The following is a 25,686-nucleotide window of genomic DNA, read 5'->3' as shown; positions in this document are numbered from 1 at the left end:
TTTGGGGCTGCTTTGCTGCGTCAGGGCCTGGACGGTTTGCCATCATCGAAAGAAAAATGAACTTAAGGCCATCTGTCTACCAGCTGAAGCTCAACAGAAGATGGGTGTTGCAACAGGACAATGATCCAAAGCATAGAAGTAAATCAACAACAGAATGGCTTAAACAGAAGAAAATACGCCTTCTGAAGTGGCCCAGTCAGAGTCCTGACCTCAACCCGATTGAGATGCTGTGGCATGACCTCAATTAAGTGATTCACACCAGACATCCCAAGAATATTGCTGTACTGAAACAGTTCTGTAAAGAGGAATGGTCAAGAATTACTCCTGACCGTTGTGTATGTCTGATCTGCAACTACAGGAAACATTTGGTTGAAGTTATTGCTGCCAAAGGAGGTTCAACCAGTTATTAAATCCAAGGGTTCACATACTTTTTCCACCTGCACTGTGAATGTTTACATGGTGTGTTCAATAAAAACATGGCAACATTTCATTCTTTGTGTGTTATTAGTTTAAGCAGACTGTGATTGTCTATTGTTGTGACTTAGATGATGATCAGATCACATTTTATGACCAATTTGTGCAGAAATCCATATCATTCCAAAGGGTTCGCATACTTTTTCTTGCAACTGTATTTAATTGTACATATCTCTGTGGCGTCACCTTTTTCTACTTCCTTACACGTTTGGTGTCTGCCTAGTGTCTTTCCCAACATTTTCCTTTTATTGTTATTTTATTTATTAACCAACTTCTTTAGCCTTTGTCATTGATAGGATAGTAAAGAGTATAAAGATAGAGTCCACCGGCAAGTACATGCTAGGATTTGCAGGATAATGGAAGGCTACACATGCTGCTATCCTCTACATTACTAAAGGCTGTGTCGAGGATTTACTTTGCAGTGAAGAGTAGCAGTAGAACAGTACTTAAAATATTGAGCCAATAGACCCGACAGATACAAACAGAAGATAAGAGACCAGGATTCAAAATTCTAGAGAATACAATTACATACTATTCACAACTTTATAAATTACACTCAAACATCCACTAGATGGTGCTGGATAGTAGAGAACAGAATTGGAGAAAAAAATAAGAAGTAAAAGAATTATTAGACCATAAGTCACGCATTAAAGGGACACTATAGTCACCAACACAGCTTAATATAGTGTTTCTGGTGCCTATAGTGTGCCCCTGCAATATTAACACTGTAAACATTGCCTTTATAGAGAAAAGGCAGTGTTGACATTACCGCCTTGTAACACCTCTAGTGGCAGGACACATTCAGAGGTCTTGCGACATTCATGCCCAGACATATCTGAGCTGTTTTGGCAGCAAGAGGGGGACGTACACATATTAGGCAGGTGATTTTAGTATTGTGACTGATCAGTGTATAGTTCTATAGGAAGTACTGGCCAATGCTTCCATATAAGACTATCTGATTTTATTCCTCATTTACCTACATTAAAGTGACACTGTAGGCACCCAGACCACTTCAGCTCATTGAAGTGGTCTACGTGCCAACTTCCATTACCCTTAACCCTGAGCATGTAATTATTGCAGTTTTTATAAAGCGCCGAGGGATATCAGAGCTGGACAGAGGTAAGCTACTAAAGGGTTTATTAACCCCTTCTACACCATGGGGGTGGGTTTTGACAAAGGAGGTAGCTATCATGCCAGGAAATTTGCCTTTTAAATGTTTTAAAATACTTTATTTTTGTTGTGCATTTTGAGGACAAAACAGCTTTGGAGATGGCATCGCTTCAAGACAGTACTCTGTGGTTTAAGCTAGCCTGAAGAACTACACAATTCTAAGTAATTAACAAGACAGTAGTAGAATGCTTAACAAGCTAATTGCCCTTAGGGGCCTCTTGTTAATAAAAACAAGGCAGGTAAGAAGAAAGTATCAGGAACGGCTAAATTCTGTGCAAGAAATGAAGAGGATAATAATATATGCAATAGGCTGCGCACGCCTATGAAGATGGGTGTTGCAACAGGACAATGACCCAAAGCATAGAAGTAAATCAACAACAGAATGGCTTAAACAGAAGAAAATACACCTTCTGAAGTGGCCCAGTCAGAGTCCTGACCTCAACCCGATTGAGATGCTGTGGCATGACCTCAATTAAGTGATTCACACCAGACATCCCAAGAATATTGCTGAACTGAAACAGTTCTGTAAAGAGGAATGGTCAAGAATTACTCCTGACCTTTGTGCACGTCTGATCTGCAACTACAGGAAACGTTTGGTTGAAGTTATTGCTGCCAAAGGAGGTTCAACCAGTTATTAAATCCAAGGGTTCACATACTTTTTCCACCTGCACTGTGAATGTTTACATGGTGTGTTCAATAAAAACATGGCAACATTCCATTCTTTGTGTGTTATTAGTTTAAGCAGACTGTGATTGTCTATTGTTGTGACTTAGATGATGATCAGATCACATTTTATGACCAATTTGTGCAGAAATCCATATCATTCCAAAGGGTTCACATACTTTTTCTTGCAACTGTATGTCCAAAACTTGGGTGTTCCCCAAAAATTAAAAAAACACAACCTTTTTTTATTTCGTCCAAAACAAATTATTTCAGACTTGCACAAGTATATCACATAAAAGTTGAGCACAGGTGATTTCCAATGTATTTTGCAATGGTATAATTATCAGAGAATTAATGGTTCCTCTTTAAGACAATAAGTGTGTGATGTTAAAGGGAGTCTCCACTAGAGAATCCTACAGTGCCCCCTTCCCTCCTGTCCCCCCATCCCATGTTGCTGAAGGGGTTGAAACCCCTTCAGACACTTACCTGAATCCAGCGTCGATGTCCCTCGGCGCTGGTCAGGCTCCGCCCACGCTCATGCGGATGTCAGCAGGGGAGTCCAATGTTCAATGCTTTCCTATGGGGATTCCAGCGATGCTGGAGTCCCTCATGCAGAGCGTGAGGACGTCCAGCCTCGTTTAAGCGACCAAAAAGTTGTTTAATAAACCGGAAGTCCCTCTAGTGGCTGGCTGATAGACAGCCACTAGAGGAGGACTTAACCCTGCAAGGTAATTATAAAATAATACAAATATAATTTAGAAAAACTGCAATAATTACACTTGCAGGGTTACGGGTGATGGGAGTTGGCACCCAGACCACTCCAATTGGCAGAAGTGGTCTGGGTGCTTGGAGTGTCCCTTTAATAATCATTAACACTCCTGATGATACATGATAAACATGCATAGGGTCCCCTTGTCAGAGCACAGGGGGGATGGTGGTGAATTGAAAGCCAAATGGTAAAAAAACAAAAACAAACAAACAAAAAAAAAAAACAGGACAATGCATCTAAGAAAAAAAGCAGAGATAGAATTTTTTTTGATTTGAGCTTAAATTGTCTCTTGTGAGACAGTGACCTGTGCAATGTACACGTGCAAGGCAAACTCTTGCCAATTAAGAATAAAATAGGCAAAATTGGAATTACCCATGCAAAAAGGGGGAAGCGGCATATATAGAAACACAAATCAAAATGACAGATATATCCCCTAAATACCAAAATATTTGCTAATTCCGTTACAGCCACAGCTTGGCAATTTGGTTTTCATGTCACTACAATTAGAGGTTTAGTAAATAAGCCTCTCCCCACAAGACTAGAGTTATTTTGTGCGTTAATTTATCAAATCTAAATATCTACAGAAGTATTAAAGTAAAACAAGCGAGAGTGTCTCTTTTCCTGAGTTACAGTGAATAAAAACATATTTAATATCGAATATTCACAACACATAGCCCTATGTAACGTCAGCTATGTATAGATTTATTTAGCACAATGTATTGGTTAAATGTACCCTAATAATGTAAAAACCAAAGAAAAGAAAATGTTACCTGCGCTTTTTCCTTAATCCCTATGTATATTTAGACAAATGGAGGTCATTTAGTTGCTCCAATGGCCATTGGAGGGATGCCCGCCTGCCAACGTCAAGGCAGACCCCCCCCTAAGCGGGTCCTAACACTGACCCTTCAGCCTGCTTCCTTGAGCTTCTGGCAAAGATATCTCTAATGAGACAGAAAAAGCGCAGGTAACATTTTCTTTTCTTTGGTTTTTACTATATATTGGGGCTGATGTGTGTTGTAGTCCTTGCTGCTTAAGCGCAGGACTTCTCTTTTTGTATTTACTTTGTATCACACAGCCTGGTTACAATGCTGCTACCCATCCCATGTGTTCCCTATTAAGGGTTAATAAGTAAAGGGGTGTATATAAAAAATACCCCTTTCTGTCTCATTAGAGATATCTTTGCCAGAAGCTCAAGGAAGCAGGCTGAAGGGTCAGTGTTAGGACCCGCTTAGGGGGGGTCTGCCTTGACGTTGGCAGGCGGGCATCCCTCCAATGGCCATTGGAGCAACTAAATGACCTCCATTTGTCTAAATATACATAGGGATTAAGGAAAAAGCGCAGGTAACATTTTCTTTTCTTTGGTTTTTACTATATATTGGGGCTGATGTGTGTTGTAGTCCTTGCTGCTTAAGCGCAGGACTTCTCTTTTTGTATTTGTATTTACTTTGTATCACACAGCCTGGTTACAATGCTGCTACCCATCCCATGTGTTCCCTATTAAGGGTTAATAAGTAAAGGGGTGTATATAAAAAATACCCCTTTCTGTCTCATTAGAGATATCTTTGCCAGAAGCTCAAGGAAGCAGGCTGAAGGGTCAGTGTTAGGACCCGCTTAGGGGGGGTCTGCCTTGACGTTGGCAGGCGGGCATCCCTCCAATGGCCATTGGAGCAACTAAATGACCTCCATTTGTCTAAATATACATAGGGATTAAGGAAAAAGCGCAGGTAACATTTTCTTTTCTTTGGTTTTTACTATATATTGGGGCTGATGTGTGTTGTAGTCCTTGCTGCTTAAGCGCAGGACTTCTCTTTTTGTATTTGTATTTACTTTGTATCACACAGCCTGGTTACAATGCTGCTACCCATCCCATGTGTTCCCTATTAAGGGTTAATAAGTAAAGGGGTGTATATAAAAAATACCCCTTTCTGTCTCATTAGAGATATCTTTGCCAGAAGCTCAAGGAAGCAGGCTGAAGGGTCAGTGTTAGGACCCGCTTAGGGGGGGTCTGCCTTGACGTTGGCAGGCGGGCATCCCTCCAATGGCCATTGGAGCAACTAAATGACCTCCATTTGTCTAAATATACATAGGGATTAAGGAAAAAGCGCAGGTAACATTTTCTTTTTTTTGGTTTTTACTATATATTGGGGCTGATGTGTGTTGTAGTCCTTGCTGCTTAAGCGCAGGACTTCTCTTTTTGTACCCTAATAATGTGCCTAAAGTGGACTTGGTCATCCACAGAATTTCTGCATGACAGACTCAGAAAGAGCAGACATGACATACGGCCACTAGATGGCACAATAACACAATTTCCTCACCACCCAAATAAAGGCAAAACTGAAAGAAAAAGAAATTCACAAAATAAATGCATCATAAATTTATTTTACTGAACTACAGCTCAAGACCCTCATTCAACTAGTAAGGATTAGAGTCAACAATAGTTACAGGTCACTAATGATTATATGTAATGTGAAGTTTACATAATCATTTCAAGATTTATACATGGTTTTAGCAGTTTTGCTAACAAATGTATAGATTGGGAGGAAAATGTGTGGGGTCTTTTCTGCTGTCCCTGCCAAAGAATTGACAGGTGAGAGAATAAAACACCTAACATGCGTAGTGGTTGCTATGGTAACAGTAGCAAACACTGCTAGCACTGGCTATGAAGTATATGGAATGGAGTGATGTCAGCATGCTGGCTCCAAGCCCAGTGTTGTCCATAGGAGGAATGAGGGCAGACCAGAGGTGTGTTTACAAAACTGTAAAATCCACGTCTGTAAGGAGTATGCGGTAGGGAGCAGAGGGCTAGGTAAGTGGCTCGTTATTATTCTGCAAATCTATGTGCACACAATGAACACCTTTAATTTAAGTTGTTCTCCATATATGAGGGATTAACTTCTAAAACTCGAGATGGCTCACCTTGTAATAATGTCAACATTATTTCTGTATTTCTAATGGTATATAACAAAGTGAGTCAAAGTGGTTGCAAATTGTTAAAGATTATCATGACCAGAAAATTTAAAAAACATAATTTAAATGAGGTCTTACTGGCTAGTGATTTAAATCATGATTTCAATTGTGATTTAAATCAAATACACCCTGAGCAGTATTAAAATACCTTTAACCACAGCGACATTTAAAACAAAGTTGCCAATAAGGGAGGCTAAGGCAAAAATTACAGGATGGGTTTGTGAGATCTGCAGTGTAAGTAATTAAGGAGAGGTTAGGGGGATAATTGCCATTAACTCCCATGATTCTCAACAAGGTGAACTCTTAAGTCTCTGAACCTACATAGTGATAACTTGTATCATTACCAACCTTACCCAGGACATAACAATCAGAGCAACTGCACGTGTCTTGGGAAGTAAGGGGCCTCTGCTAGTGAGCCACACAGTGTCAATTTAAAGGATCACTATAGGGTCAGGAACACAAACATGTATTCCTGACCCTATAGTGTTAAAATCACCATCTAGCCCCCTTGGGCCCCGCATGCCTCCCTAAAAATAGCAAAATCTTACTGTATTTAAGCCTGAAGCTGTAACTCTGCATGCGGTTTGCCTCAAAAAAAAAACAAGCTGTCTGCTGACATCATCAGAAGTGGTGATCTGATCCACTCACAATGCTTCCCCATAGGATTGACTGAGACTGACAGAGAGGCAGATCAGGGGCAGAGCCAGCATGATTCAAACACAGCCCTGGCCAATCAGCATCTCCTCATAGAGATGAATTGAATCTATGAATCTCTATGAGGAAAGTTCAGTGTCTGCATGCAGAGGGAGGAGATACTGAATGTTTGGATGCATTTTAGGCAGCCATGACCCAGGAAGGATCTCTAACAGCCATCTAAGGAGTGGCCAGTGAAGTTATCACTAGGATGTAATGTCAACACTGCATTTTCTCTGAAAAGACAGTGTTTACAGCAAAAAGCCTGAAGGTAATGATTCTACTCACCAAGACAAATTCAATAAGCTGTAGTTGTTCTGGTGACTACAGTGTCCGTTTAACTAAACTGTTTTAAATTGGTACTCACATTTTCTATAACAAATGTCCATTCTTTGTCTTCAAACTCTTCTGCATGAGGATCCTTCAACAAAAAAAGTTGCAGGGTTAGACAATTAAAGAACAAGGTACCATAAAACATTTTACAAGAGGCCATTAAAGTAAAAAATGGATCAGAGAATCACAAAAGATTCCAATGATAAAATAAAATTAAAATAAGTACGTTTAAATCGGATTGCACCATTAAGCAATGATGAAAGGGCAAGACATCCACTAAAGTAATAACTGGCAGAAATTCAAAGTGAGTTTCAAATGTCAGACCAAAGAACCAAAGAAGCCAAGCTAGAAGCATAGCTGACTACAGTTAAGCTATTACATTTCAGGCATTCAAACTTTTTTTTTTTTTTTTTTTAAATCTAAAAACATATTCAAATTTGGCAATTGCATATAAATATATGTGTGTGCATATTTCTACTTGTAATGTATTGGATTTGAATATGTGAATATATTGAGTGTGTGCATCTGTGTATATGCATGCAGGGTTAAAATTGTAGATGTGGCGGAGGTAAAAGGGGGTTAAGATTATTCAGGGGTTAATATCAGAGTTAGATTACATAGGGCGTTAAATGTTAAGAGGATAAAAAGAGGGTATAGTTGTGGCAGAATGGGTGTTTACAATTATTGGGTGTAGGGTTAAATTTTGTATTCGGCTACATGGGATGCTTCATTTTTAATTAAACATTGTTTTCCAAGTTTAGGTTTTGAGTACTTAAACTTGTGACTAAACAAATAGATTTTTGAAGTTTTGGAAGGGGTTAAAAGGGACACTATAGTCACCAGAACAACTGCAGCTTATTGTATTTGTTCTGGTGAGTATAATCATTCCCTTCAGGCTTTGGCAGTAAACACTGTCTTTTCAGAGAAAATGCAGTGTTTACATTACAGCCTAGGAATAACTCCACTGGCCACTCTTCAGATGGCTGCTAAAGGAGCTTCCTGGGCTGAGGTCAGGGGTTGGCCGCATAGTTGCCAACTATCCCGTTTTTGCAGGAACAGTCCCGGCAATTCACTCTCCCGGGACAGTCCACGGCAACTTGCAAGGCTATGTGCTTTTATTATTTTCCCTTGAACTGTAACAGCCTGTTACAGTCTGAGGGAATGGAGAAGAGAGATGCTGGGGGCTATGGAGAAGTGCAGGGGGCTGATTGAGGCTGCTGGCGTCGTAGGGACAAAGGCTCCGGCTCCGCCCCCACGACACAAGCTCCACACACGCATGCACACCCCGCCTCCTGTCACCAAGCTCTTCCCCCCACCATTAAGCAGCAGACCTTGCTGCAATTGGAAGAGGCCAGAAAATGGCTAACCTCCCAGCAACAGCCTCCAGTAAGTGCAAGGTAAGCTTGATATACTCAGGTGTCAGTGAGCTTGTTTGTGTGTCAGTGCCCAGACCGACAGAGGAAACCTGCTTTCCTGCTGTGGGCCCTCTTCGGCCAGTGAGGAGATCAAAGATCTCTCTCACCGGCCCAAAGGCCCTTCGCTAGTGACAAGGAGGGCTGGAGGACCTGGGAGGCAGAACGCTCCTCCCGCAAGCATGCTGTGCAGAGCGTTGCCGCGTGTTAACATGGCAATGCTCTGACACAGCATTCTGCACACGGAGGAGTGAAGACTGCCTGCAGCCAGAGGAGCTACATGCTATAGACAACTCACCACCACGGCACAGCACCCCACACACACACACAAAGCACCCCGCAGTGTGCGGCACTCTGGCCTGCACGTATTCAGCAGCCGGTGCGTGCGCGTGTGTATTCACTAGTCTGTGTGTGTGTGTGTGTGTGTGTTCAGCGGTGTGTGACTGTATTCAACAGTCTTAGTGTATGTATTGCATTTGTTGGAGGTACCAATAAATATAAGCTTAGTTTTTATCGATAATTTAATTTTTTATTCCTGTGAGTTGTTGTGTAGTAAGTGCCCCAGTGCACTGCTTTGCCCGGAGGCCCATAACGCTGTTAAGATGGCACTGCTTGTGTATGTCAGTGAGCATGTCTGTAGTGAGCTTGTGTGTGTCAGTGAGCTTCTATTTAGTCAGCTTGTGTGTGTCAGTGAACGTGTCTGTAGTAAGATTGTGTGCGTCACTGAGCTTGTCTGTAGTGAGCCTTGTGTGTTTGCACAAATAAATTTGTCTGTAGTAAGCTTGCGTGTGAGTCAGAGTTTTATCTGTCAGTCAGTCTATTTGTGTCTATCAGTGAGTTTGTGTTTTGGGTCAGTGATCTTGTCTGTCTTTGAGCCTGTGTATCAGTGAGCTTCTGTGCTTACTGTATACCTGTATACTGTATCAGTAAAGAGAGAATTGAAGGGAATTGAGTTGGTAATTTCAAACTTTAGGCCGAAATAGTGCAGCTGAATAGGCAAATTTTTCCAACTCTGCTACTTTTGCCTTAAGTTTAAAAATACCATCTCAATTCCCTGTAATTCTTTCTTTATAGAGTAGACCCTATCATCTGCACTATGATAAGTAGGCAGAGATTAATTATGTGGGTTGGACATAGTGGGCAGAGCTTTTTGGCAGTGGGTGTGGTACACTTTCAAGGTACGGTAGTAATTGATAGTGTGGTGGAATCTCGGTAAAAATAAATTTAGTAGGCCGAGATTACCACGTGGCATGTGTACGTGCATATGCTGACGTATCGATCAGTTGGTTGCACGAGGCAAGATACGATCAGTAGTGTACGGAGCATGTGCAAGAATACAGGATGTAGTATTCCCCCTCCTCCATTGTGCTGGACAAGCCATGCGGTCAAACAGGAAGTTAATTCTTATTTGTGTTGATTGGTTAAGAGAATGTGCGGGTGGAGCTTAATATGGGAGGAGTTATGTGCCTATATAAGGAGCCTGCACTATTGTCCGGGGCTCAGAACTTGCTGTATTTTGGTGACGTTAGTCCCTCTGAGTCCCGATCGGTGATCCAATAAAGAATCTCTTCCTTCCTGAAGAAACCTGTGTCCATCTCTCTGTGCTTGGCTTCCGTCAGTTTCTCCGGTATCATTTGGTGCATTGGCCGGGAAGCTCATCGTTCAACGGTAGCTGAGAGGCAGAGGCGTGAGACGGTCTATCTTTGCCCACGTTCTCTACGGCTGCACCCCTGAACTTCTGCGTGGACCTCCCTTCGTCTCGGCGCCACTGGTCTGTTGTCCAGGAGATCATCGGCCTCTACGTGAGAAGTGCTGGGGTGTCCCCGTCGATGAGTGTGAACTCAGGTTCAGGAACGAGGAGGTAAGACAACTGCTGTTTTAGACGGCAGGACCCACTAGGGGTATACCGATTGTGCGGTAGGCCCAAAGGGGTTTTGAATCTGTGTATCTGCCCCCTCTGTCGGAGGGAAGGAGCGAAGGCGCACCGCTCGATCGAACGCTCTTTAGTCAGACCGTTTGATTTTGTTAGTCAGGCGGGGTCCTGGTGTAAATAGCCCTAGCCGGACACCGGTGTCTTGTCTAGACTAGCGTTCTAGGGTGTATATTACGTTCGCTAGGTCGGAGGGACCGGGAGACTAAGCGGCGCCTGTGTAAATTCGGTTCGCTAGCTCTCAACCTATCTGGGCTAAGTGGGAAGGCGTGTAAATTTGGAACCCACTAGACTTTTGATAGTGCGACTAAAAGGCGCCTGTGTAAATTCGGTTCTCTAGCTCGCTATATGTGGTGATTGGGCAGTGTGGCTAACCAAAACGGGTGTATATAGTTTTAGGTAGTCCATCAAGGTACTGGCCAATAGTTTAGTTGGGAATTGTAAATGTGTTAACGATTGTTTAGAAAAGTGTATATCTTGTTAGATAGCGCGAGCTCAGCCGTCTAGCGAGAGTGTTAATAGTGTGTTGCTGTATTATAGTGCACGGTACCATAACCCTGTATATTTACTGACACTGTATACAAGTACTAATCATTGTCGTCCATTGCATGTTTAACACCATAACCACTAATAATTGTATTGTGACCTTAACTTGTGCTTTGACCTATGCTAACCGTACTGTAACCGCTATTTGTAAAAGACGATGTTACTGGGGTGTGTTATAGACGGGTAATTCGTATATAGAGAATTATAGCGTGGGTGACTGTATAGTTACGCCAAAGGGCATAATATTGATTATATAGTGACTGGTGTAACAGCTGTGTGTGTACGGGAATTCCCTGAGTGTTTATTGTTATTGTGTACGTTTCACTTGGTAACCGTACCACGTGGTGCTGTTGCCAGAGGAAACGGGTGTGACTGTTGAATAGTACGCGTGTATAGTATTCGTTGTCGACGACGTTCCATTGTTAAGTATGGGTGCGTCGCAGTCAACGATTCCGGATCCCTTAGGTTGTATGGTGAAGAATTTTAAAAAGGGATTCAAAACTTGTGATTTTGGGGTTAAAATGTCTCCTGTACGTTTGGTCACTTTGTGTACTATGGAGTGGCCTACTTTGGTTGCGGCATGGCCGCCACGTGGCAGTTTGGATCCAACTCTGGTACAGCGCTTACACGTGGCTGTATCGGGTAGGCCTGAACTTTACGGCCAGTTTCCTTATATTGATTGTTGGAGACAGGCCGTAAATGACTCGCCAAAATGGCTCCGGACATGCCACGAGGAGCAATGTTGCCTCATGGTAGCTAGGACTTGTACGTCCACTAGGACTGGTGTTAGGCCCATTTTGGACACGCCCCCTGAGTCCGAGATCCCTTTGCCGCCCCCTTACTTTCCGTTAAGAGGAAGTGACGCAAACGCAGGAAGTCCTGCAACCCTCCCCTCATTACCCCCATCCACTTCCGCTTCCTCCTCCAGTACAGGATCCACCCCCCCTCGTACTAAATCTCCCCTTCCGGAATCAGAACCAACCCCCATTAAAAACGAATATCCTGATTTGGCGCCACTTCAGACTTCCGGTCAAGCTTCATCTAGCTCGACTCGAAGTGTTCTATTTACAACCTTTTCCGAAAAACCAAGCTCCCACATCCCCATACCCTATTTCTCCCCGACTGGAACCTATGACTGACGCCCCTCCACGTAGCCCCATACAGACCCGACAGTTGACCGGTGCCCAACAATTAAGACACTATCAGATGCCTCTTCGTCTGAATCCTGGGCCAGCCTATATCGATGCCGCAGGCCAAATGGCACATGCTGACCCAGTCTTTGTATACGTCCCATTCACGACAACCGATCTTTTAAACTGGAAGACCCACAATTCCTCGTATACTGAGAAACCACAAGCTATGACTGATCTGTTCACCTCAATAGTACAGACACATAACCCGACATGGGCTGATTGCCAGCAGTTATTAATGACTTTATTTAACAATGAGGAAAGAACAAGAATAAATCAAGCAGCCATTAAAGCACTAGAGGATAAAGCCCGTACTTTAAACCAAGCCAATCCATCAGCATGGGCCGCAACACATTATCCCAACACCGATCCCGATTGGAACGTAAATGGTGCTGATATGGCTCAACTCAGAGCCTATAGAGACGCTATAATTGCTGGCATGAAAGCCGGAGGAAAGAAAGCTATTAACATGTCGAAGACAGTTGAGGTGATTCAGAAAAGCGATGAAGCGCCCAGTGTCTTTTATGACCGATTATTGGAGGCATACCGCTTGTATACCCCCTTTAATCCGGAAGACGCAGATAATTCCCGAATGGTGAACTCCGCCTTTGTCAGCCAAGCTTATGGAGATATTAAGCGCAAGCTACAAAAGTTAGAAGGGTTTGCAGGTATGTCAATCACCCAACTAATGGAGGTAGCGAATAAGGTTTATATGAATAGGGAAACAGAAAGCAAGAAGGAGGAAGAGCGCAAGATGCGTAAAAAGGCTGATATGCTAGCGGTAGCGATCGCAGGCGTAGATAGACGGGGCCCAGATAGAGGCGATAGTAGATGGAGTAGGGAGCCTTTGAGTAGGAATCAGTGCGCGTATTGCAAGGAAGAAGGGCATTGGAGGAACGAATGTCCGCAAAGAGAGCAGTACGAGAGAGACCTACCCAGGGCAGGCTACGGAAACTTTAGAGGCAGAGCGAGAGGTAGAGGAGGCCCCGTAGGGAGTAATGGTTATAGAGGGAGTAATGGGAACAGAGGAAGTGTTAGGGAAGACAGGTATATTCCAGCAGCGCAAAGGTCCCGCGATAGAGAAGGTAGGGACTTCGTAGGATTGGCTGACACGGTCATGGAGGACTATTGATACTGACCGGGCTCCATCCCCCTTGGTCGAGCGGAGCCTATGGTCGATGTATCAATAGGGGGGAAAAGGAGTGCGTTCATGATCGACACTGGTGCTGAACATTCAGTGGTGACTAATCTAGTTGCTCCTCCATCTGGAAGGACTATTACTGTAATAGGAGCAACTGGAAGAAGTGCTGAAAAACCGGTTCTTAAAAGTCGACTGTACATTGGGAGGCCACGTAGTAAAACATCAATTCCTTTATATGCCTGAATGTCCAGTCCAATTGCTGGGACGTGATATGCTATCAAAATTACAAGCGCAGATTACGTTCCTACCAAATGGAACAACATCTTTAAAGTTTAATGGACCTTCAGGTATCATGACATTATCCGTACCAAAGGAAGAAGAGTGGCGACTTTATACAGTGTTGACTAGCCAAAACCCTAGGAGTGATGAGACATTATTTAACATACCAGGAGTTTGGGCAGAGAACAACCCACCAGGACTGGCCCGCAATATTCCACCTATAAAAATTGAACTAAAACTTGGGGTTTATCCAGTGAGCCTAAGACAATACCACATCCCGCAGAAGGCTAAGAAGAACATCCAATCCTATCTGGATAAGTTCATACGGTATGGTATCCTAAAATTCTGTACTTCCCCCTGGAACACCCCATATCTGCCTGTTCAAAAGCCCGGTACAGATGAGTATCGACCTGTGCAGGACTTGAGAGCAGTCAATGATGCGGTTGTTAGTATACATCCAGTTGTACCCAATCCATATAACCTGCTTGCTTTAATTCCGGGCGGGGCTACTTACTTTACAGTCTTAGACCTCAAAGATGCCTTCTTTTGCCTCCGAATTGCCGCAGAAAGTCAATGTATTTTCGCTTTCCAATGGGAGAACGCTGTAACGGGCTCAAAACGCCAGATGACTTGGACAAGACTGCCCCAAGGGTTTAAAAATTCACCTACCCTATTTGGTTCAGCCCTAAGTCAAGATCTACTGGATTTCGAGTCCATCCCAGGAGAGTGTGTATTGTTACAATATGTAGATGACTTGTTGATAGCAGCAGTTACAAAAGAAATCTGTCAGCAAGCAACGCACGATCTACTGCACATTCTCTGGAAGGCAGGATACAAGGTGTCTAGAAAGAAGGCTCAGTTGTGTTTGCCAACTGTCAAATATCTGGGATTCCATATCTCTGAAGGTCAAAGAATTATGGGGCCAGAGAGAAAAGAAGCTGTCTGCCAAATACCAATACCCAAGAATAGAAGACAAGTGCGAGAATTCTTGGGGGCAGCAGGCTTCTGTAGGATATGGATTCCCAGCTATGCGATACTGGCAAAACCTCTGTACGCAGCTATCAAAGGTACAGAGCACGACCCCTTCTTATGGACCCAAGAACAGCAAACGGCATTTGAAGATGTGAAGAAGGCTTTGATGAGTGCCCCAGCATTAGGTCTACCTGATCACACACGACCATTCTACCTGTATGTACACGAGCAAAGAAGAATGGCTGTGGGAGTATTGACACAGTACTTGGGATCATGGCAAAGACCTGTTGCCTACATGTCTAAGCAATTGGATGCAGTGGCCAGCGGACTTCCACCTTGTCTAAGAGCCGTAGCTGCAGCCGCCCTGCTAGTAGCTGAAGCCGATAAACTCACTCTGGGTCAAGAACTTTATGTACGAGTCCCACATGCAGTACAGACGTTGTTGGATTACAAAGGAAATCATTGGTTTAGTAACAGCCGTATGACCAAGTATCAAGCAATGTTGTGTGAAAACCCAAGAGTGCATTTAGAGACTGTAAACACCTTAAATCCAGCTACCCTTTTGCCACAACCTACTGAAAGTCAACATGATTGTTTGGAAGTAATGGATGAAGTATTCTCAAGTAGACCAGATCTTCGTGATTTTCCCATCCAGAACCCCGATGTTCAATATTACACCGACGGCAGTAGTTATGTGAAAGAAGGGATCCGCTATGCAGGATATGCAGTAACAACAATAGACAAGGTGATAGAAGCTCGGCCACTGGCGAAAGGAACATCAGCACAAAAGGCAGAATTAATAGCACTAACACGAGCGTTACAATTGGCTGAAGGTTTAAGAGTAAACATCTATACGGACTCCAAATATGCGTTTTTAACCACTCATGCCCACGGAGCTCTGTATAAAGAAAGAGGACTACTGAATTCAGAAGGCAAAGAAATCAAATACGCAGCTGAAATCCTACAACTATTGGAAGCAGTGTGGGAGCCGAAAGAAGTCGGTATCATACATTGTCGAGCGCATCTGAGAGGAGATGGTGATGTAACCAAGGGAAATCGGATGGCAGATAGTGCAGCTAAGCGTGCTGCTGAATCAGGAAGACAGGAGTATGTGGGGCATATAGCTGCTCTTATACCAACTCCACTGTCCCAATGGACTCCAGTTTATACAGCTCAAGAAGAGGAGTGGTTAAAGACTGAACCAGGAAAGTATTTGGAGAACAAGTGGTATCAGCTAGAAGATGGAAGAATAGTCATACCAGCATCACTAGCAGTAGAAATTGTCCAAAATTATCACAACGGGACACATTCTGGGAGAGACAGTACTGAAGAATCTCCGAAAACATTTCTACATACCAAGATTGTCCAACTTGACTCAGGCCATTGTACGAAGATGTGTAACGTGTGCTAAAAATAATGCAAGACAAGGACCAGTAAAGCCACCAGGAGTCCAGTTTATGGGGGGACTCCCCATGTCCGATCTACAAATAGACTTTACAGTGATGCCTAAATCGGGTGGACATCGTTACCTGCTGGTAATTGTGTGCACCTATTCAGGCTGGGTAGAAGCATGTCCTACTCGTACAGAGAAAGCAGGAGAAGTTGTGAGATTCCTGCTACGAGAAATAATACCCCGATATGGACTACCCTGTTCTATAGGATCGGACAATGGTCCAGCTTTTGTTCATCAGTGCCTACAACAACTGACTCATATGCTTGGTATAAAGTGGAGGCTTCATACTGCATATAGACCCCAGAGTTCTGGTAAGGTAGAGAGAATGAATAGAACTATTAAGAACCAGTTGGCTAAAATGTGTCAGGAAACCCAACTTAAGTGGAACGTTCTCTTACCCATAGCTCTATTGCGAATCCGCAGTACCCCTACCAGAAGGATGGGCCTCTCTCCTTTTGAAATTATGTATGGGCGACCACCTCCCGTACTTGGTAACTTAAGGGGGGATTTGAGTCAGTTGGGAGAAGGAATTACCCGGCAGCAGGTTGTAGAGTTGGGTAAGACTATGGAGGAGGTACAGAAATGGGTACAAGATAGATTACCTGTGAATATTTATCCCCCTGTTCATAGTTATCATCCAGGAGATCAAGTGTGGATTAAAGAGTGGAATAATGTACCGTTAGGGCCCAAGTGGAGAGGTCCTTATGTTGTTCTTTTGTCTACCCCTACAGCGATAAAAGTAGCCGAAGTGACTCCGTGGATACATCACTCCCGGGTTAAACCAGCAGCAGTCGATTCTTGGCAAGTTACAGCAGATCCAGAGAATCCCTGCAAGATCCGGTTAAAACGCACTACTCAGTCGGAGTAACGAGGAACTATTGTGGATTACAAATTTTATTATTTTTGGGATTTGGTGCGTGAGTGAGAAGGCCATAATAAAGCCTGTCCGCTTACCAACACATAGTATATAAGCCAGGAAAGTCTCGAAGGGACACCTGTGAAGACGAGCAGAACTCCATTCCCTGCAGCCCTCACATCCTGGAAGCTGAGGCGCCTTCGCACGGACGAAGACTGAGGATGACGGCGAAAGATGTGCTTTTGATAGTGTTTATTTATATGTGTTTTTATATTCAGGAAGGTAGAGGTACAGACACTCCTAGCTGTGAGGTATGCATTAAGACTACGAGAACAGGTAACCATATTTCCCAAACCCTAATTTGGCATTCACAATACGAGTGTAAAGGAGATGTATCGAGATGTAGATACCTAAATATAGACTATAGTGTGTGCCATTTAGGAGTAGGAGAACCTAAGTGCTTCAGTCCGGAGTATCAACCTCGTACAATTTGGTTGACTCTCAGGAATGGAGATCCTCAGGGGACCCTAATTAATAAGACGGTGTTAGAATCCGTACATTCTTCGGGTGTCCTACTATTTGATGCGTGTAAAGCGATATCGAGTGGTAGAAAGCCGTGGAATGTATGTGGGGATCTTAGATGGGAGAGGACGTATGGGTCTAATGATAAATATATTTGTCCCAGTAGTAAAAATAAATATGTAAGTCCTAGATGCCCAAATAAAGACTATAACTTTTGCCCATATTGGTCTTGTGTGGGGTGGGCGACTTGGGGACAGACAGTAGATAAAGACATGATAGTGACTAAGTTGCCGACTAGCCCATATTGTAAGTCTATGGAATGTAATCCCATCCATATACTTATAAATAACCCCGATAAGTTCTTAGACAAATATGTCAATTTATTTGGGTTTCAGATATACGGGACGGGTTTAGATCCTGGGACATTATTGTTTATAGGGATAGAGACTGATACGGTATCCTCCCAAACTCATCAAGTATACCATTCCTTTTATGAAGAGATGAGTATAGATAATAAGATCCCCCATAATGCTAAGAACCTGTTCATCGATTTAGCCGAAAGTATTGCCGGTAGTCTTAATGTTACCAACTGCTATGTGTGTGGAGGTACTAACATGGGAGACCAATGGCCTTGGGAAGCAAAGGAGGTAATGTCCGGTTCTGAGGCAGTTGACCAATTATTATCTACACAAGCCGATTATCATATGAGTGTTAGAGGTAAATCTGAGTGGAGATTAAAGACCTCCATCATAGGTTATGTTTGCATAGCAAGGAAAGGAATAATGTATAATACTTCTGTAGGAGAATTAACTTGTCTAGGGCAAAAAGCTTATGATGATGATACAAAGAATACAACTTGGTGGTCGGCTTCAAATGTCTCAGAACCATCTAACCCGTTTGCTAGATACGCCAATTTAAAGGATGTGTGGTTTGATTTATCCATCACATCTACCTGGAGAGCCCCAGCAAATTTGTACTGGATCTGTGGTAAGAAAGCCTATTCGGAGTTGCCACAGGACTGGGAAGGGGCATGTGTGTTGGGTATGCTCAAACCATCCTTCTTCTTGTTACCAATTGAAACAGGTGAGACTTTAGGTGTTAAAGTGTATGATGTGAATCATAGGAAGAAAAGGGGACCCATAGAGATAGACACCTGGGAAGATAATGAATGGCCTCCCCAGCGCATCATAGATTATTATGGGCCAGCCACGTGGGCTGAGGATGGTACCTTTGGTTACAGAACCCCTATTTATATGCTCAACCGTATTATAAGATTACAGGCGGTGGTTGAGATTATCACCAACGAGACATCACAAGCGCTCAATCTTCTAGCGAAGCATAACACCAGGATGAGGACAGCAGTCTACCAAAATAGATTAGCCTTGGACTACCTTTTGGCAGTAGAGGGAGGTGTATGTGGGAAGTTTAACCTGAGCAATTGCTATCTTCAAATAGATGACGAAGGGCAAGCAATAGCTGAGCTTACTAGCCATATGGTTAAACTAGCGCATGTGCCTACTCAGGTATGGAAAGGGTATAATCCAAGTAGTTGGTTTGGTAGCTGGTATGAGTGGTTTGGAGGGCTTAAGGCAGTGGTAGGTGGAGTCCTACTGATTTTAATGTTGTGTCTACTCCTGCCGTGTCTTATACCCTTAGTAGTTAGGTCTGTGCAAAGCCTGATAGGAAATATAGCAGAGAGGAAGGCTGCTGCACAGATAATGGCGATTTATAAGTATAAGGCTCTAGATCAGGGAGAACCAATGCAGGAAGATGAGTGTTAAAAGATTCACATCATAAGATAAGTCTGGTCTGGTTCAAGGTAACTTGCGGTGTATGCAAACCAAGGTTAAGTGATGCCTCAAGTAATTGTAAAATATCAAGAGGCATCAAAGGGGGGAATGTGGTGGAATCTCGGTAAAAATAAATTTAGTAGGCCGAGATTACCACGTGGCATGTGTACGTGCATATGCTGACGTATCGATCAGTTGGTTGCACGAGGCAAGATACGATCAGTAGTGTACGGAGCATGTGCAAGAATACAGGATGTAGTATTCCCCCTCCTCCATTGTGCTGGACAAGCCATGCGGTCAAACAGGAAGTTAATTCTTATTTGTGTTGATTGGTTAAGAGAATGTGCGGGTGGAGCTTAATATGGGAGGAGTTATGTGCCTATATAAGGAGCCTGCACTATTGTCCGGGGCTCAGAACTTGCTGTATTTTGGTGACGTTAGTCCCTCTGAGTCCCGATCGGTGATCCAATAAAGAATCTCTTCCTTCCTGAAGAAACCTGTGTCCATCTCTCTGTGCTTGGCTTCCGTCAGTTTCTCCGGTATCAATAGCTGTGCTGCAAAGTGTCCCTGGAATTTTTTTAAATATTGGCAACTAACTGCCAGTGCTGCACAGTGAGCAGCACTGCCATTCAGTGTCTCATCCCTCTGCATGCAGACACTGAACTTTCCTCATAGAGATGCACTGATTCAATTAATCTCTATGATGAGATGTGGATTGTCTGGCTTGTCCTGGATCTGCCACTGATCTGCCTCCTTGATAAGCTCAGCCAGTCCTATGGGAAAGCATTGTGATTGGCTCAGAACAACACCTCTGATGATGTCAGACAAGGAGGCAGATCATGGCAGCAGCAGCGGCAAACTGAAATAAAGGTAAGATTTTACTATATTTAGGGGAGCTAGGGTGGGCCAAGAGGGCTAGATGGTGTTTTTAACACTATAGAATCAGAAATACATTTTTGTGTTCCTGACTCTACATTGTTCCTTTAAATTTAGGGAACAGACATGTGGAGTTTGAAGGATTATTTGCAAAGTACTCACCCTCCTGTGATTGATAGTAGAACTGCAGGAGCTGTTATACAGTGTGAATCACTCAGTGCTGTCATTACTTCTGCACGACACTTCCTGTGTGAGAGGCAGTTAGTGGGCAGATGTCAAATGATCCCTTCCACTTCCTGTCCAATCTCACACACCTTGGAATAACTGGGACAGCACAGAGTTTTACACCTTCTATAACTATTCCTGCAGCACTTCTATCAAGCATGGGAGGCTCAATAGACTACAGAAGACATTGGCCAAAGCTCATCTCTCCTCCGCAGTCTTCCTAAGCTCCAAAAATGCACATTATAACTGATGTATATATGCTTCTTGTACAGGACAGGCACATGTAGGCAGGTGTTCACTGATCCCAATGGGAAATTTTAAATTGTGTGAGTTTGTGTGTATGCCAATAGGGATGTTAAGTGGTGGAATTGGGGAAGGAGGGGTCACCAAATAATTTTTGAGCTCATGCCCCTGGGATTGTTTCTGACTTCAAACTTGATTCAAACTTTTTATCACTAGGGCTGACACACTATCTGGGTTATTCACTAAACTATGAATTTTCAGGAATTCATACTGAATTTAAAATGTTATACTAAAATAGCCATATTGGCAAAAATTCTCCAAATTACCTATATTTTCAGTTTGGCTATTTTGGCCCAAATTGTGAAATTCATTTTGAATTCATGCTTTAGTGAATAAGAACCCTGAATATTTGATTTGGCAGATATGTTAAACAGCTAAGAATGCTTTCATCGCAGCTATCATTGATCAGCTCCTCTCATGAAGATAATGGGAAAGTAACATCATTCATTTTAGAGTGTGATTAAAAGAATGAGCTGTAGGTGGTGCTGTAGTACAATAACATGTTTATAGCTAAATGTGCTCGGTCACCGAATGTAGGACAGTTTGTTTGTTTTCTATTCGCTCTGTGAATTACAGTTTTTTTTGTTTTTTTTTACTGTTACAGCTTGTGTTTTGATCCAATGCGTGGCTGCATTTCCCATTAAAGAGGCACTATCACCCCTACCCCAAAAATGAGTATTTCAGAAATATAGAGTTTTTTTGGAAATATTCATGTTGGCTGTGTTGCAGCCCAGTCCAGAGTTATACTGATACAAGGTATGTATCTAGGCTCAAGAATACATTATTACAGTCGAGGGAGCATGTGCATATAATACATACATCTAGTGAAACGAGTAATCATTAAAAGAAGCTTTCTAGTTCAGTAGGTGTTGTTAGATGTAGTCTCTGAAGGGATACTTAAGAACATAATCCGGAAACGAAAAGGAAGTTAAGACAGGCACAGAGAACCGTGTATGGCAAATTCTCCAGCATCAGAAAGAAGGAAACTCCACCATTCTGGCTTATGGCCGCCTGATTTTATTCCATCAATCAGTTTGGAATAGTTCAGGCTCCACTAGCAGTTCCATACATCAGTTCTGAGAAGTGGAACTGCTGAATAAGCTGATAAGCAGCCATATTTCACTTATTATTAGATTGCTGTGCACAGCATTCACGGAGCTGTGATAGCACTGATAATTCTGAACCTCGCAAGAAAGAGGGGAGTCAGACGACAGACATGCTAGCCAATGTATCTTTATGGAAAACGTCAGCAGAATTGTGGCTAGTGCCGTGTTCTTTATTGACCCAATAAATATGGACATACAGGTTTCATGGCCACTCATAATTTCATCATGTTGACTGGTAGCGCATACACATTTTGCCCTTTAGTTTGTAGAATGTATATGCTACAGGATTTCCAATTTACTATGTGCCACATTTGACATCTACAGGCGACAAGGCAGCATTTTCAGTATGTTACCATTTGTTTAAGGAAACGTGTGCCCTGGAACATATGATGAATATGGAATACCTGGTGTGTCAGACCATTTTTCTAAACACTTCATTGGGAACCAACATGTCTACACCAATGGCAAAGGTAATTCCTCTTGCCTGGCTACTTTTTTTGTATGTTCTCACTCCTTGCACCATACCCTACAAAATTAACAAAACATTGTTACTGGTGCTTGGAACATCCCTTTACAGACCTAATATAAGAACAAGGGATTTTTAACCCTGCCATCATTTTGTATTTCAAAATAGCATTTTGATACGCTGGTACTAACATCAGGATTCATGTAAAGATGTTCTGCTAGCAAGGTTCACTGCACAATTCAGCGATGGCATCAGGAGAGGTAAACCTCCTGTTTCGGTTTATGTTTTCTTTCATACTTTGCTTTTTTACATTGTGCATGTGACATTCAATGTGATTTAAGAAACCTACCTTAAAGAGGGTCACAGTGATTTCAACATTCTCTGGGACGGGCCACACAACTACCCCGCGGTAAGGATTTTTTATTCCAGGTTGCCAGCTGTGAGCCTGCCAATGATAAAAAAAAAAGTGTGATCAGAAATTATCTTCATAAAACACACAGACAGAAAAAGCTCCAAACTACTTTGACACTTTTCATAATGCCAAGCATAAAGTGGGCAGTAACTATCAGACTCCAAATGCCAAGTGTGCCCACGTCACTAAAAACATCTGTGCAAATCCAGAGTTTTCCAGTATAATCATAACATTCTCCGACTTGGCACAAATAAAGTGGGTTTGTAGGTATGAAAAGCACAAGAAGTACTATCCCAAATTCGCTATTATCCCCATGCAGATTTTGGATGAATGTGAATAATGGGAGCTACACACATTTAGATCACGAGTTGGGTTATTTTTTTTTTGCAGCTGAGAGGAATGTCGAAAGAGAATGGGTGCAGGGAAAAAGCAGGACAACTCCTTTCCCCAAGGTGCAGGGAGGTCCGAGACAACTTTATTTTACACCCTGATTTTATCGCTGAAAGTGACAAGAGTAGCTTGAAGAAAAGCTACCCATTCTTACGCTAACAAAATACATAAGGGTTTTCAGTTCGTTAATTAACTCCACATTGTCGTGAAAGACCTAAAAATCAGGATTTTGTTTTATTTTTGGATATCCTGGTTTTTGGGTCTCTGAAAGGGTCAGCAGAATATACTATCACTTTGTGTTCATATCTCACACACTTTTCAACCCACCGTCTAACACATTTTTTGAGCCACATTTTTTTCCCGGTCATATCCATGGCAGCACTTATTCATGGGTTTTGCACAAGCATATCCCAGCGTGGGATAAACAAGAACACAGAGAACCAATTCGTGCTTCAAATAGTTTAATGTAGAAAACACACAAGATTCCCAAGAAGAAGAAAGGACTTCGCAAAATTGGATTCTTTGGTAGCCCGAATGTCCAGGCTGATATGTTTCAAAAATGTTGAGATATTTGGTCAGGTAGCTGCCGGGCACAAGCTGCAGCTGCCCAGGATGATGACAGTGCCCTTGTAGAGTGAACCTTAACATTCTTGTAGGCAGTTGAGATTGCAAATACCCGCCATCTCCCAATGGTTTTAGAGGAAGCCTTTTCTCCTATGCTAGAACCAGAATGTACAACAAAAAAGCCGTATGTTTTTCAGTAGGTTTCAATAATATGGATAATTATCGTAAAAGATCTAGGTTTTTAAATTCAGGATGGTCATTCCCAATAGATGACAATGAAGGCAAAACAATATGTTGGTTCAAATGGAATGATTAGACCACCTTAGGTCTGAATTCTGGAACCGTGCGTAAGAAGACTGCCTTCGTAAAAGAGAGAGGATGGACTATCAAAAAAAAAAAAAAAAAAAAAAAGGAGTACTAAGGTCCAAAATTCTGCGGTCAGAGGCCAAAGCAAACAGGAACACAGTTTTGTGGCAAAGGATGTGTAGGGAAATAGATTCTTGAGGTTCAAAATCGATGTTCTTGAAGTGCAGAAAGAACCATAGGAAGAGCTCATGGACGAGACTGATTTTCTAAGAGGATGGATATGCAAGAAATCTGTAATGAATTGAATGACATCTGGATCCTGAGTCCATATGAAACCTCACAAGACCAATATTGGAGAAATGTGAACTTTTACAGTATTAAAACAAAGACATTTTTCAAGGCCTTCTTGTAGGAGCCCAAGATCACCCACTGAAGTAATGTTCGAAATTTCACTGTTTCTGAAGGGCCCAAGTGGAAGATATGTCCAAAATCATGTAATATGCAGATGAAGTATTTTTTTCTGAGACTTAGAAGAGTTTGAATTACTGGCTCTAGAAATTTTGTCCGACATACTTTGGCGCTCAATTTCCATGCCGTCAGGTGTAGGCTGTGAGGGTCCAGGTGAACCATCTGGCCTTGGGTAAGAAATTCCTTTAACTCTACTAGGGGTAGCGGGTACAATATGGCCATCTGTAGAAGAGGGAACCACAGTCTCTTGGGCCAATGAGGTAACGCTGCAATGACTTCTGTCTTCTCTATAGCTATAATTCACAGTACTTTGAAGATAAAAGGAATTGAAAGGAAAATGAAGCACTTCCTGAAATTCCAAGGATATGATAGGGAGTCCTGAGAGTGGACTGAAAATATTTTTTTTCCCTTGCCAGTTCTGAACTGTGGCATAATATCCACTTCTGGATGTCCCACGTCTTCACAATGAGATTAAAGACTTGTTGACAAAGACTCCATTCTCCTGGATGTATCTTTTCTCTGCTCAGAAAGTCTGCTTGAGCCTTCCCAATACCTGGAAGGTATATTGCTGAAATTCCCTCCAAATTGGTATCTGCCCAATTCATAAGTGGATGTGTGTCTTCCATGAGTTTGCAGTTTCTCGTGCTGACCTGGTGGTTGAGATATGAGACAACTGTTGTATTATCCATATGAATCCGGACCCAGTGTCCATTTATTTCCTTGTGTAAGAATCTTGGGGTTAAAACTGCTAACATTTCCAACCAGTTGGAGAATGATTCCCTCATTGACTTTTCCCACGTCCAGAGAATAAATTATTTCGAAGTGTGACCTTTTAGCTGGATCAGGCTACTCCAACTTCATAATGGCAATCCAAAGACCTAACGTGCATGCTTTAATGCTTTCCAAGACGCTGGATATCCTCATGCAAAGCGTGAGTCCATTATTGTTTCACTGAGTTAAACTCAGCGTATATCGAGAAAGGGCCTCCAACGGCTATCTGGGAGAAAGCCAATTAAGGCAGTTTAAACCGTGAAATGTAAACACTGCAGTTTCTCTGAAACTGCAATGTTTTAAATTGCAGGGTTAAGGGGAAAGGGACACTGCACCCAGACTAATTCAAGGCGATGAAGTGGTCAGGGTGCCTATAGTGCTCTTTTAATAATTTGCAGAAAAATAGATCTATGGTCTGTAGGAAAAAAATATATTTTTCTATATATATTCATTATATACATTTTTAAAACAACATGCTTGTGGTAGGCAGTCTATGTGTAATTTAAAAAAATATATATTTGTATACCATTGCCTTCCGTCTCCCTCAGTATCCTTCACTGAACAAAGTTTGTTGAGTTAAAGGGACACTCCAGGCACCCAGACCACTTCTGCCCATTGGAGTGGTCTGGGTGCCAACAC

The 25,686-nt window shown here is 42.6% G+C and overlaps 1 protein-coding gene across 6 annotated transcripts in view; it reads right to left on the bottom strand.

The window, feature by feature from the left end:
• The window catches only part of EHBP1 (EH domain binding protein 1), a 358,354-nt gene that overhangs the window by 263,449 nt on the left and 69,219 nt on the right, over positions 1–25,686 (bottom strand). For all 6 annotated transcript variants that reach the window (XM_063443756.1, XM_063443760.1, XM_063443758.1 and 3 more), the window contains exons 4-5: positions 22,486–22,581; positions 7,104–7,157 (exon numbers count right to left, since the gene is read on the bottom strand). In XM_063443756.1, the coding sequence (XP_063299826.1) occupies positions 7,104–7,157; positions 22,486–22,581 (150 nt within the window). The remainder of the gene's footprint in view (positions 1–7,103; positions 7,158–22,485; positions 22,582–25,686) is intronic.

This window comes from Pelobates fuscus, chromosome 2 (assembly GCF_036172605.1).
Source record: "Pelobates fuscus isolate aPelFus1 chromosome 2, aPelFus1.pri, whole genome shotgun sequence".
Taxonomy (NCBI): domain Eukaryota; kingdom Metazoa; phylum Chordata; class Amphibia; order Anura; family Pelobatidae; genus Pelobates; species Pelobates fuscus.
This window is presented reverse-complemented; position numbering and strand designations above follow the sequence as displayed.